The sequence below is a fragment of the Ictalurus furcatus genome, chromosome 11 (assembly GCF_023375685.1).
Source record: "Ictalurus furcatus strain D&B chromosome 11, Billie_1.0, whole genome shotgun sequence".
In the NCBI taxonomy this organism is placed as follows: Eukaryota; Metazoa; Chordata; class Actinopteri; order Siluriformes; family Ictaluridae; genus Ictalurus; species Ictalurus furcatus.
The window spans coordinates 3421597-3434698 of record NC_071265.1 but is presented as its reverse complement, the minus strand read 5'-3'; the positions used below and the strand labels follow the sequence as shown (position 1 = coordinate 3434698).

Sequence of the window (13102 nt, the reverse complement as noted above, 5' to 3'; positions counted from 1 at the left end):
CTCAGATGGTATCAGGACTTTCCCAATGTCTTTCAAAGGGTGTTGGTCAGATGCAAGTCGTTAGCAGAGTAGAGGGCTCTAGGTTTGCAGTTTGTGATCTGTCTGAGCCCTTTCCAGACAGAAGCAGAGTCATCGGCTGAGAACTGCTGCTGTCGTTTCTCAGAGTACAGCTGTTTAGCATATCTCACTGCGTTCCTACACTTGCACTTTGACGCTTTAAACCTGATTCTATCCCCACACTTAAACACAACATCCTTCTCCAGCCTTAGCCGTCTGAGTCTAGCCTATAATGATGATATTCCATATGAAAGTCAAATTTACGATCTTACCTGTTATTATTAATCACGCTGCATTCGGCTGTATAGGGATTCCACAGTAAACCGAACATACACGCTTCAGACTGCTGTGCAGGTGACAGGAGAATGAAATAAAGCAGCCGGTTTTACAGGTTAATATTGTTCAGGGTTTGGCAGAGAAACCAGCGAACAGTCAAATTTATAATCACATGACAAAAACCCTCTGGCAGGCAGAAAATGGGACTGAAAATGTCATCTATTGCAAACAGATTGACAGTCATGTTGATGATGATTATGGGGGAGTAGTGATGGGAGTTCCAGCGAGTCAGATCAATTGACTCAGCTGAACAGTAAGAGTCGACTCTTTTGGCACTCAAATGACTTATTTCTCTAAACCAGGGGTTCCCAAACTTTTCCATGGCGAGGCCCCCCAAATGGCGTTAACATTTGACCGAGGCCCCCCTTTTGCAAGATGTCTTAAAAACACATTCAAAATACAGACTTCTGAATATTAATAATAATTATTATTTTAAAATATTTTATATAAATTTTTTTAATATTAATAATTACATCTCACAGCTTTACATTAGGAATTGATTGTGTGTGTGTGTGTGTGTGTGTGTGTGTGTGTGTGGTTGCCTGAATGAGAATTTTTTTTTCACACCAAATTGTTAAGGCCCACCGGGCGCCCCCTGGCGGCCCCCACTTTGAAAACCACTGCTCGAAACCATTCTCAAAGTTTGTTTCATTTTGGCCAATGAGTGTTTTTCTTCGAGTAACTCTTGCTGATTATTTTCATAAAATCTCACTTCCTCCATCTTCACTAAACGCTTTCAGGGACGCGCTGGATCCGAAACGTATCCCTGGAACACTGTAACAGGACTACACCGTGACGGAGCGGCTGCGGCTCAGGTGGTAGAGCGAGCGGGTTGTCGGTTCGATTCCCAGCGCACATGCCGAAGAGTCCTCGGGCAAGGCATCGAGCCCCAAGTTGCTCCTGATGGCAGGCGAGCGCCTTGCACGGAAGCTCTGCTGTCATTGGTGCGCGTCTTTATGATCACAGCGGCAAACTCCAATTACTGCTCATTATCATTTATGATTACTGCTCATATTATGGTAAACTGTAAAATTACACTCGGACCCCTTTCTGATCAGTGAACCTTTAAGGGAGAGAGAGAACAGAAACATCTTTACACAAAAAAAGAGCTTTTATTGAGAATGAGCACTCTTTCCAAAAGACAGATGTTTTAGCATTTCTTTTTACATATTGGAAGAAAAAAAAAAAAAGAAAAGGTTTTTGTTACATGGTGGCACATTTCATCATATATACAGACACAAAGTCGAACAGACATCCAGAAAAAAAACAAAAACAACTATTTGTCTGTGGACGATTGAACTATATACGTAGATGGCTTCCAGCCTGGACATCCTTAAAATAAGCTCTACACGAAATGCATATGGTTGGATTTGACGTCACAACCGGGTGTCAAATAATCCTGCGAGTGTGAAGATTCCCGTGGCGTCATTCTGACAGCAGCCAAGAACAAAGAATGTGGCGTAAACACGCAACACTGCACCTTTAAAATGAAAGACTGGGCATGACGGAGAAGTGAGCACTGCCATCACTAGACTGAATAGAGTCGAGCAGCAAGCAAGGGTGGGAAGAAAGGGAAAAAAAATAATAATAAAAAGGTACACCCAGCATCTATCTTCAGAGCTCACAGAGTCTAGCTTTATTCATCACGGACTGCTCCAGAGTTTTTCATAAATATCTCTCGCTCTCTCTCTCTCTCTCTCTCTCTCTCTCTCCTCCAACAAATAACATCTCAAAGCCAAACCTGGCTGTTCAGAATGGACCACTTCAACTCACTGTGCCAAACAAGATATAAAATAATAGTAATAACACTCATAAAAATAATAAAAGTGTTTGATTAGGGTGTGTCTCAGCATACGTGTGTGTCCATGTAGCAGAAAGTTTAGAAGAGTAGCCCTCCGATGCTGCCGACTTCGCTCTGCTCCTTAACGAAGATCTCGAAATACTGGTAGATGATGGTGACGGCCAGTAAGATCCCCGTTCCTGAGCCGATCGCTCCCAAAAAATCGGCCATGACCGAGAGACCGCCGATGCACAGGCCGCCGAATGCAGCAGCTGTGGGGATGTACCTGCTCTCACACACACACACACACACACACGTGAAAAGGTTAGATTCTGAAGAATCCCTCAATACACGATATACGTATAAGTAGGGAATAGAACACTCTGTCATGCTGTTATAGGAAAATAATAAACAGCGACGTGTTGTGATTCAGCAGCGGTATTGTTTCCACATCAAAGTTGATTATTTTCCCATTTCCTATTCACTTTCTCTCGTCATCTCACACTTTTTATCCGCTTATAGTTACATTTAATGCTGTGGAACGTCTGTGAAACAAGTTAATTCTTCTTCTCGCTGATTTTAAAGCAGCTATAAAACAGTCGCGCCCTCATCGGCCTCTCTTTATATTCTCTCTCGAAGCCAACAAGACAAACAAACAAACAAACAAACAAACAAATAAATAAATCGCAGCTTCTAAATCTGCCAAGAAACCACAAAGCATCCTAAAGATGTCAGAATACTCCCCGTTACCCGTTACCACGTGAACGAGCCGAAACGATAACCTGGAATAAACACGCTGTGATTTACAGAGCTGCTGTTACTGATGAAAATCCATCAACACCTTCGGACCAATCAGAATCGAGAATTCAACAGCGTTATTGTGGAAAATAGATGAAAAAAAAATAAAAAAATTTTTTTTTTAAAAAAAACACATGAATGATGCAGACCTGTTGAGCTCATGCACCATGGACGTCTCTCTGTGTCCCCTCATCACCATCTGCTGCTCCTTAAGCTGTTTAGCCACCTGAAACGCAAACACGTCACTACGTCACACTTCTTCGAAACGACCGCGTGACGGAGCAGAATTGCTCCGAACGACACGTGAGGATTAAAACAAGCAAAGCGTACGTCTTTGGCGGATGATCCGGACACTTCGATCCACGTCTTGGAGAAGAACGCGCAGGAGCCCAGCATGAACACGATGTAGATGACGGTGTGCACCGGATCCTCTAACACGGAGCCGAACGATTCCGGAGGAGAGAGATAGTAACACAGACCTCCGACAGGGTAGGCGCGAGCCGGACCACCGGTAGATGTGTCCTATTAAACAGAAAAACATTTATAAAGCAGAGGCAGTGAGCAGAGTCCGAGCGCGGACCAAGTGTGCGGCACAAGTCCTGAAAAATGAAGCCAAAACGTTTCGATCGCCCCCAGGTGGCTGGATGCAGAATAGGTCACAAACCCCGCCCTCTCCATGTAATCTAATGTCCCATTAATGAGAAACTAAACAATCAAATTACACTTCGAACAAATTCTTCTTCGACACACATGAACTGAAGAGGGCTTTGGCTGAATGCGCCTTGTGATGTGTTTGGGTCCAAATCAGCAGGAAATCTGCGGTAATTTTGAAAAATTGCAAGCTCCTCCGAATATTTGGGGAGTTTGCTTGATTTTGCGTTGATTTCTGCGATCGTGAAATCCTGGAGGGACTGATAAACATAAACATCTGTATCCCAAATAATACGCAACGGTTTCTCATGGCTGCTCTAAGATATCATAACCACCTGAGCACCAAAACGGGTACGTTAAAGAGCGATAAATAAGTTTTTCCCCTATATGTAACTTACAGACCAGGTTCCCAGCAGGTTAACCAGGAAGTTGCCGCTGAAGCGAGTGGAGAGCATCTGCGAGATGACGTAGAGGTTGGACACCAGCGCAGACTGCAGGATGATGGGAATATTAGAGGTGTAGAAAAGCTTGATGGGATAGGTGTTGTATTGGCCACGGTAGCGTGCCGACTTGATGGGCAGATCCACTCTGAAGCCCTGAGAAGCCCGAGAAAGACCGTTTAGTCATTTCCGTCACTCGTTCAGCCCGTTCGAACGTTCTTGGTCTTGGGTACATCTCACTCACCTGGAAGTATATGACCACGGCGAAGACGAAGACGGTAGAGATGAGGTTCATGAGGTTGGGCAGGTTCTGCCTGTAGAAGGCCTCTCTCAGCGCACGTACTTTATCGGTCCGAGTGGCCAGCAGGTGGAACAGAGCAATGATGGCGCCCTCAAACTCGGTGCCTGGGAACACAATCGACAAAGGATTAGCATTAACGGGATTACCTGATTTTTGGGGTTCACTTAAGTGAAGTTGTATTGCGTCGCATAAATTTTATGGTTATACCACAGCGCTTTCGAACTCTCGATTCTGATTGGCTGTTGGTGATTCACAGGCAGTACTACACCTCAGTTAATTATCTCAAACACTATCCCATTAACGTACGATGAGGACCTGTACTCAGAGTGTGTACCTCTGCCTGTGTTCACTGTCGTTGGACTGAAGGCTTTCCAGACGATGGTCTCACAGATGTTTGTGGCGATGAAGAGGGAGATACCCGAGCCCAAACCGTATCCTTTCTGAAGCAGCTCGTCCAGCAGCAGCACAATCAGACCAGCCACAAACAGCTGCACAAAAACACACACACTCTCATTCGAACCTGCTTTCGATCCACAGTCTTCATACCACATCAGAGACCTTTTCACTCGATCACGCAAGTATCGTAACGAAAACCAGGTATCAGATCCACGCGTTACCTTTACATCTAATGAGATGAGATGTTTTGTTTTGGGTTTTTTTTTAGGGGGGGCTAATTTCAGCTATCCCACAACAAAGAAACTGAGATTAATCGTGCAGCAATATTACAGGTATAGAAAGTAAAGCTGGTCCTCACAGCATTTTAAAATCTTTGAATACTCGTTGGTGTTTCTCAAGGATTACCTGAATACCTGCTCTTAAAAACCACACTTACTAAATATAAAATAATCTTTAAACAATTACTCAATCAAATTGACATTTGTTACTGTTTAAAATACATCCACTAGGTGGCAGCGATGCATTAACAGTGTATACTGGGAATATTAACATTGGATGATGAACTGAAATCAGCCGTGTACATGAAATAACACCAAGAGGCAGTTCATTATTATTATTATTATTATTATTATTATTATAATATAGTGTAAACTAATAATAAGACAAGATACTGAGCCTGGTTCTGCAATATAGAAGCCATGGTTTAAAAACAAAAAAATGAATAAATACCATGCTAATACTTCACGGACTTCACTTGTGAGTCATACAGATTTCAGCAGCAGAGCAACAATCAAGCAAAATAAAAGTAAAAATAAGGGTTGGATGTGTGGATGTTATAAAATAGCACATGACTTCGTCTTCCTGTAAGATCTCTGCGTTTGGGTGAATCCAGACCGACTTTTTGCAATTTGAGTATATAATGCACCAGAACAGATTTGAGAAACCATTACTAACCATGATTGCGTATGGAAGTTAAAGAAGCTGCACAATACTACACAGAGAAATATGGTGTTTAAACTGTGTAACAGATCACAAGGCGAGCGGACATGAGCGCACAGCGGTATCAGGAAGCGTGAGGTCACCTTCTTCTGAAAATACAGACCGTGATCGGATTTAAATCCTATTAGCAAATGTCCCCGAACCCACTAGTGGGTCTATAATTCGTTTGTATTTTAATTTAATTTGTAATCCAAAGATATGCGGATTAATAGGATCGCCACAATTTTCTTCTGCCAAACGGTGTACGCTGAGGAGTTCTCTACCTGACTTTTCACTGAGAAACCGAACAGATATATAGGCATGTACGTAAATAAACATGGTGGCTTTACTTGTTCATTTCAGCGACCTAATAAAACCTCCGGTTCAGCTGTAGTTGCAGCGAACGTAACATGTTACTGCGATCTCATTTATCGCGGCCATTTTGGGAATTTTTCTTCGAACGGTCGGCCGCCGTCTCTCTTGCTATTATACACACACACACACACACACACACACACACACACACACACACACCGTGGAGAAACATAATAACCGTGACTATTGAAATGAGTCAGCTTGGCCCTAATAGAAGAAATCGGATCATGGGCGTATATAATCATAACAGAAATCAGATAACGTGTCAGGTGTACTTTACCTGAATGATGATGAGGAGGCAGATCCCAGCTCCCATCTCTGACGGGTCTCCGTACATGCCGGTCATCACGTACACGATTGCCTGGCCAATAGTGATGATCATCCCGAACACTAGAAACACACAACACAACCGGTGAAAAAGTTTATACACGCTCGTACTAGCAAATCTTCAACGTAGGGCTGCACACTGAATCGAATAACGATCTCGATTAGGATTCTGACTGGCGACGATTACGTGAACACGATCGACTGCGATACTGACGTTTAAAGTTTGTCCTCTGCTCATATCGAATCAAGCGCTTCCTAAACTTACAGCCAGTCACCAGAGAGCGGCGCAGGGAGATAAAGATTATGAAAAGAAAAAAAAAAAAGGCACATGCGTACGTTTCTGGGCTCCGTTAAACAGCGCCCTGTCTTTAGGTGTGTCTCCAACCTCGATGATCTTAGCTCCAGCCAGCAGCTGCATGATAAGGCCAGAGGTCACGATGGGGGAGATTCCCAACTCCATCAGAGTACCTGTAACACATCATATTAAACAACAACAACTATTAAACCTTGAGGGAACTCCACCGAGACAGAACACACAAAGCTTTTCAACGTTATTAAACGAATAAGCCGGCTTTATCTCCTGTCCCACAATAGCTCTTGATAACACAAGATAAATTCCGTGTAAGTAAATACGATCTTTGTGCTGCTGTGCTTTTGGAAACTCGGCTGGTTAGGACGGCATAGTAACGCGATACAGCGATGAGCAGGCATACGCAGACTGACCCCTGTTGGACGCCAGAATGACTCTCATCCAGTAGAAGGGATCTGCCGAGTCTGAAGACATGATCCCAAACAGAGGGATCTAAAAAAGAGAAAGAGAAAGAGAGAGAGAGAGAGAGAGAGAGAGAGAGAGAGAGAGAGACTTTTAAAACGACAAAACACTAAAACCCCTACACACATCCTCCTGTTATAAGAAAATAAATTAACCAACAACATGCTAACAGAACATCCTTAAAATCCTTTACCTTAATCTTTAAAGACTTCCTGTATTCTCATAAGCGAGCTAAGGTTTCGTTAACGGCTGTGTGTAAACACTAAAATTCGCCGCGTCTGATCGTAAGCGAGTTCATTTCCAAATTCAGTTGTTTATGCCTAACGTTGTGTTCATTCTTAGTACGTCTTCTGACGACAAGATCCATTTGCGTGATTCCACTGCTCTGGGGAACAACAGATGAAATACGTGACACTGAATTGGTCTCGTGCCAACTCTGATTGTTCAACAGCCCTTTACTCATCCTCGTTAATAAAGTACTCAGAAGAACGCGCGGCTTGTCGGTGCTCACTTGTATCTGTAAACCCGGTTCATTTTGTAGACACGATATCGCGTAGTATCGTGATACTTCAGCTGGTATAGTCTCGTTAAGATAGGTTTATGGTATCGTGACAACCCTACTCACTTGGGTTAGGGCAGCTTTAAACATCCGTTCCCTCACCGACCTTTCAGTCATAACGGGTAAACGGCTCGGTCCTGAAAACTTCTACAAAAGCTACAGCTTAACATAAATAAATCACTGACACTGGAGACTCCTTCCATACACGTTAAATAAAAGTCTCCTCGCCGAAAAACTTTTTTTTTTTTTTTAAATGAATTTAATGCTATCTGTCTATGTGGAGAGTTCGGCGTACAGTGAACACTATAGTAACGGCGTACGTTACTATAGAAACAAGCGTGTGAATATAAACCCCGATTTGCAGCTGTGGTTATGAAAAATTAAATGAATAAACAAAACAAACAAACACCTTCTGACCAATCAGAATCAAGAATTCTACAGCGCTGTGGTTTACGACTGCGTTATGGCATCTTAAAAAAAAAAAAAATGGAGGCAGTGACGGCTTGGCAGTTAAGGCTCTGGTCGGAAGTTCAAGCCCCAGCACTGCCAAGCTTCCACTGTTGGGCCCTTGAGCAAGGCCCTTAACCCTCTCAGCTCCAGGGGGCGCTGTATCATGGCTGACCCTGCGCTCTGACCCCAGCAACCTAACATGCTGGGGTACGTGAAGAAAAGAATTTTCACTGTGCTCTAATGTATGTGTGACCAATAAAAACTCATTATCTTTAAAAAAAAAAAAAAAAAAAAATGTAACTGGTAAATGAAAGGATCGAGGCGTTTCCATGGACACCAAGGACACAGTGATGGGTTTAAATGTTGCGTAATCTTAAGTGTTACTCGTTGTTACTTTAAAAAAATAAAAATAAAACCCACACCTGGCAGCAGACGAGAAAGATGAACAAGGTGATGGCCGTCCATAGAACTTTTTCTCTGAACTGGATCTGGAGGATAGACAGACAAGACAGACAAATGAATGCGTTTCTGAAAGAGACAAAGACGGGATAATCTTGTACATTCCTTTTGAATGAAACGACGTACAAACCTTCCTTTCTGGTTTTTGGATCTCGGGTAAAACCGCACAGAACGGCTTGATGACCTCTAAGAACTTAACTGAAAATATCAAAACACTGTTTATTAGAAAAAGCAGTTTATTTCAGAGTAAGAAGCATCGTAAGAAATTCATGTCACAGACATCCTTCATATACATTTATAAAAATTCCCATTTTGCATTTCCATCAAATACGGTAAACCTGTTCAGTTTTTCCCCCTTTTACCCGATTACGTGCCTTACTCCAGCGGTTCTCGTCCCCTTGGTGGACGAAACTGTACCTCTTGAACCCAGACTCGAATTCAAATCACACTTCGGAAACCTCCGTTTGTACCGAAACCCGAGGGATCGAAAGCTACGTCTGGATTTCCGGATGTAAAAACGATATACGAATAAATTGACTCGACACGATCCGTATCTTCGGTGAAACTCTATCTTCTGATGCCCGAAGGAATATTTTATAACGGATTTAATTAGCTTTATTTCCTATACTATATATCCAGCCATCTATCTCTCACTAAATATTTCTCTAAATATATCTATCTATCTAATATATAAACACACACACAATCTAATACCCTAAATCGAGCTCCCTGACCAGGCAGTTACTAAGGATGACTGAACTGAATGCTGTAAAGTCTTTCAGATCTAGAGCTTCATATCCGACACACACGAAAGGAAACTTAAAAACCTGCAACGTGCAACTTTTATGATCCCAAACCCGAGGCTACAGAGCCCCTGGTGGAAAACATACATACCAAAATAATTGTAAATTTCCATTGAAACAGGAAGCCAGGGCGGGACATTGAGCGACTCCTCCCCCTTTTTAAATAGCCAAGAGTTTTACCTCACAGCCCGGACTAAACCGTACTCGACCCCGAAACGCGTCTCGCTCCAAAAACCGAATAAGACGCGAGTGCTCTAACGACCAAAGACGCGTTCACACCCCGTGCTCGTTGATATGATTTCTCTCGGTGATTTTTAGAACGTTGGAGGCGGGGCACTTCAGATCCTAGAAAGCATTTAATTGGACAAAAAAATATATATATAGCGAGAAGCTGAAGCGTCATCAGTACGGTCGATCCGTATCGGTGGAAGAGACAGAGACATCATTTTGAACGCGTACATCTTCTAAATGCGAATTCTGTCATAGTTTTGGACCTTATATCCGTACTAAAACGCCACAAAACTTCCATTTTGATTTCATGGGACAAGACAGTACGTGATGTACACGTGATCATGATTACGACACGCGCTTTTCTTTGAGAAAGGAAAAAAAAAAACTCAAGTTAGAATTTTCCATTATGACAAGATTATTTTTTGTTCATTCTTTCTCCCCCAAAAGGTCCCATGGCCTCAACCAGCCGTCCCGAACATTTCACACTTAGAACAAATTAACTGTTATTTCTGAATAATAATAATAATAATAATAATAGATAATAAACCTGTTGCTTTGGTAAGTCTCACAAGGGATGTGCAAAGAATTTGTAATCACCCTGCTACAAAAAAAAAAAAACCCTCACAGACTTTGTAATGGTTTTAATGGGAATTGTAATGGTCCCTGTGGGTCTCTACTGGTAAACTGTTGTCTTCCATTGGTGGCATGTTATGTCTAGTGGATACCATTAAGGATCAATAATGGTAACAGTTTTAATGGTTAGCTGATGGTTTGTAATGGTATTTGTAGTGGAAACCATTACAATTTCTGTAATGGTTTCTATTGGGGTTTTTTTTTTTATTCCATCAGGCCGGTTTATATGTTTATTTGAGTCACTTTTGTTAAATGGTGGACTAATACCATGAACCCGCGATAGTTTTAGACCTTTTCCCCTCCTGCTGCGGGTGAAATGAATGTCATTTGTCGGTAGAAATGAGGGAATGAAACCGAGCCGCGGTTACAGCTCGAGCTAACGCGCCGTCATCATAAACACGCATTTGAGCTAGCTAGCATTAGCGACTGTTCGTACTGCTGTATACGGGGAACAAAACAGTTTTAATAACATTTAATTAGCACTAAGAGAAACAAAGCGAAGCCTTATTTTAAAAGCAACGCTGAAAAAGAAAAGCTACCTGTGTAATATGACACTTACAGCTAACGAGCTAGCGAGAAGTAGCTAACTATTCTGACACCGAGGTAGACTAGCTGGAGAACTTTAGCTCACTGGCTAGCGTATAAATCAATGAATATGCTACACTATAGCACGCTGAAGCTAGCTAGCTAGTTCAGCTGTCGGTGAATACGTTAAAAAATTACTCGCCTGCTGAATAAATAATGTAAAAATGGTACTCACTTCCCATGGTGATGTTAGTCGGTGTGAGACTCGGTCAGGATCTGTGTGCTGCCCCGGGTGTCGATGCGCCGGCAGAGCGCCTTAAAGACACGTCACCACTATACCGATTCGAAATACACGTCAGCCATATTAGCCGCCCTTGCTAACTAGAGCAATACGTCGACGCGTCGGCCATGTTAGAAAGGGCAAACCAACCAATCAGAACAGCTGTACCGTTTCCATAAAAACGTCGTATGCTAAATCCATGATCACGTAGGAAATGGGACGTTTCCGACTTTAGTAAAGTACAATAAAATAAAATAAAATAAAATAGATCCGTTTGAACAACCTTCTCTAACTCGTAATTTATACTCGGAATTCCGCGCCCCCCTTCTCGGCGTTTGCGATTATGTGACGTCACTTCAATATTCAAAATGGCGGCTCTCATAAGAGTTAAAAGCACTAACAAGAACAAGGCCCTTGTAATACTGTACTCAGTAAATATATGCAAAACAAATACACTTTCTGTGATGTAGAAGAGACAATTCTACAGCTTTTTTTGTGTGAATGAGTTTTGTACCTATCTCTAAAAAATGTATAAAAACAAAAAAACCTAAGGTTAGAATATGTATTAATACCTTTAATATTATTTATCTTTATCACAACTCAAATTCTCATATTCAGTACTTTGTTAATCTGTTCATGATACTTGGCATATTTTTTGTTCACAAATGCACATTTTTGGGTAAGATCCCGCTACTGTCAATTTTTCTGGTAGACTATAATTCCTTTGTTTCAACTTTGATAGGCATAAAAAAATATATAAAATATAAATTTTTTGAAAAATCAGAGTTTGCTTTCAGTGTTTATCCTTGTATAATCACCCCCTCGTGATATATTTTTTAAATTATTATTATTATTGTACCTACTATGATTAAATAAAAAAAATAATAAAAAGATTTTTTTTTTAAATAATAATAACAAGAATAAGGGAAATGTGTTTTCTGTAAATAGGGAAATGAGAGAATTGTCCATTTATTTTATGATTGTATTTACACAGAATTATTTTGGTGTGATCTGGCTTTTTTTTTTTTTTTTTTTTTTTTTTGCTGTTGTTAAAAATAGTACTAACACTGAATTACAACTCAAAGAAAATGATTTGTTTTTATGATAATACTGGTGACTTCGAAATTTGGTACATGTGAATTTACTCATTATATATACACATACAAATGTAAATGGGGAGTGAAAAAAAAAACCCTAATTTTACTCATTTAAAAATAGAAATAGGTCACTACTTGCATACGTTGAAAGAAACAAGAAAACAACAAAGTGGGGCGGGGGTCCCTGTAAATTATTTCAAAGCCTTAAATCTTTTAATCCATTTGTCACTTATCTGTATATGAACAAGGTGTTACTCATCTGTATATATTCGTATTCTTATTCATCTGTACATATATATATATATATATATATATATATATATATATATATATATATATATATATAATACATTTTTCTGTTCTATTCCTATTTAATGTGTATTTTCTTATCTGTTGTGTGTCATTGAACTACTGTAACGAGGGAGTTTCCCAAGTGTGGGATCAATAAAGGATTTATCTTATCCTAGCCTATCTATTCTTACAATAATTTGTAACTCCTTGTACTTGTTTGTAGACATGTGAATTTCTTACAGCTTGCTCTTCTTTTATTTTTATTTTTTGTTTCTCATAACATTTGATTAGATGTAATTGATATGTTATTGCCCTTGTATGTTCATTGTTCAAAAGATTGCAATTTAAAAAAAATAATAATAATAACAAGAACAAGGAATAAGTGCGTGGTCTAAGGTTATTAAGCTGTCTTTTGAGGTTGAGATTTGAAATATTAATTAAGTGGGTTTCTTCAAGATTAGTTCGATCAAACTGCACTTTTGTGTAATTATCACATCAATCAATTATCACAATAATAATAATAATAATAATAATAATAATAATAATAATAATAATAATAAATT

General features: G+C 40.5%; 1 protein-coding gene across 1 annotated transcript; it reads right to left on the bottom strand.

The window, feature by feature from the left end:
- Nucleotides 1–1485: 1485 nt before the first annotated feature.
- On the bottom strand, nucleotides 1486–11258 carry sec61a1 (SEC61 translocon subunit alpha 1). The gene is made up of 12 exons (XM_053636633.1): nucleotides 11107–11258; nucleotides 8810–8877; nucleotides 8643–8708; nucleotides 7163–7241; nucleotides 6776–6907; nucleotides 6393–6502; nucleotides 4698–4851; nucleotides 4307–4467; nucleotides 4021–4218; nucleotides 3302–3493; nucleotides 3121–3197; nucleotides 1486–2459 (listed from the first exon to the last, which is right to left on the bottom strand). Exons 1-12 carry the CDS (start codon nucleotides 11111–11113, stop codon nucleotides 2273–2275), a joined length of 1431 nt encoding a protein of 476 aa, XP_053492608.1. The 5' UTR covers nucleotides 11114–11258; the 3' UTR covers nucleotides 1486–2272.
- Between the last annotated feature and the right edge of the window lie 1844 nt (nucleotides 11259–13102).

Bases quoted from the DNA above. Each gene is read 5' to 3' on its own strand.
- sec61a1 (XM_053636633.1), bottom strand. The intron at 6,503-6,775 runs GTACGCATGTGC...GTGTGTTTCTAG, and splicing joins GTTTAACGGAGCCCAGAAAC to TGTTCGGGATGATCATCACT. The intron at 4,852-6,392 runs GTAAAGTACACC...GTTTTTGTGCAG, and splicing joins GCCTCCTCATCATCATTCAG to CTGTTTGTGGCTGGTCTGAT.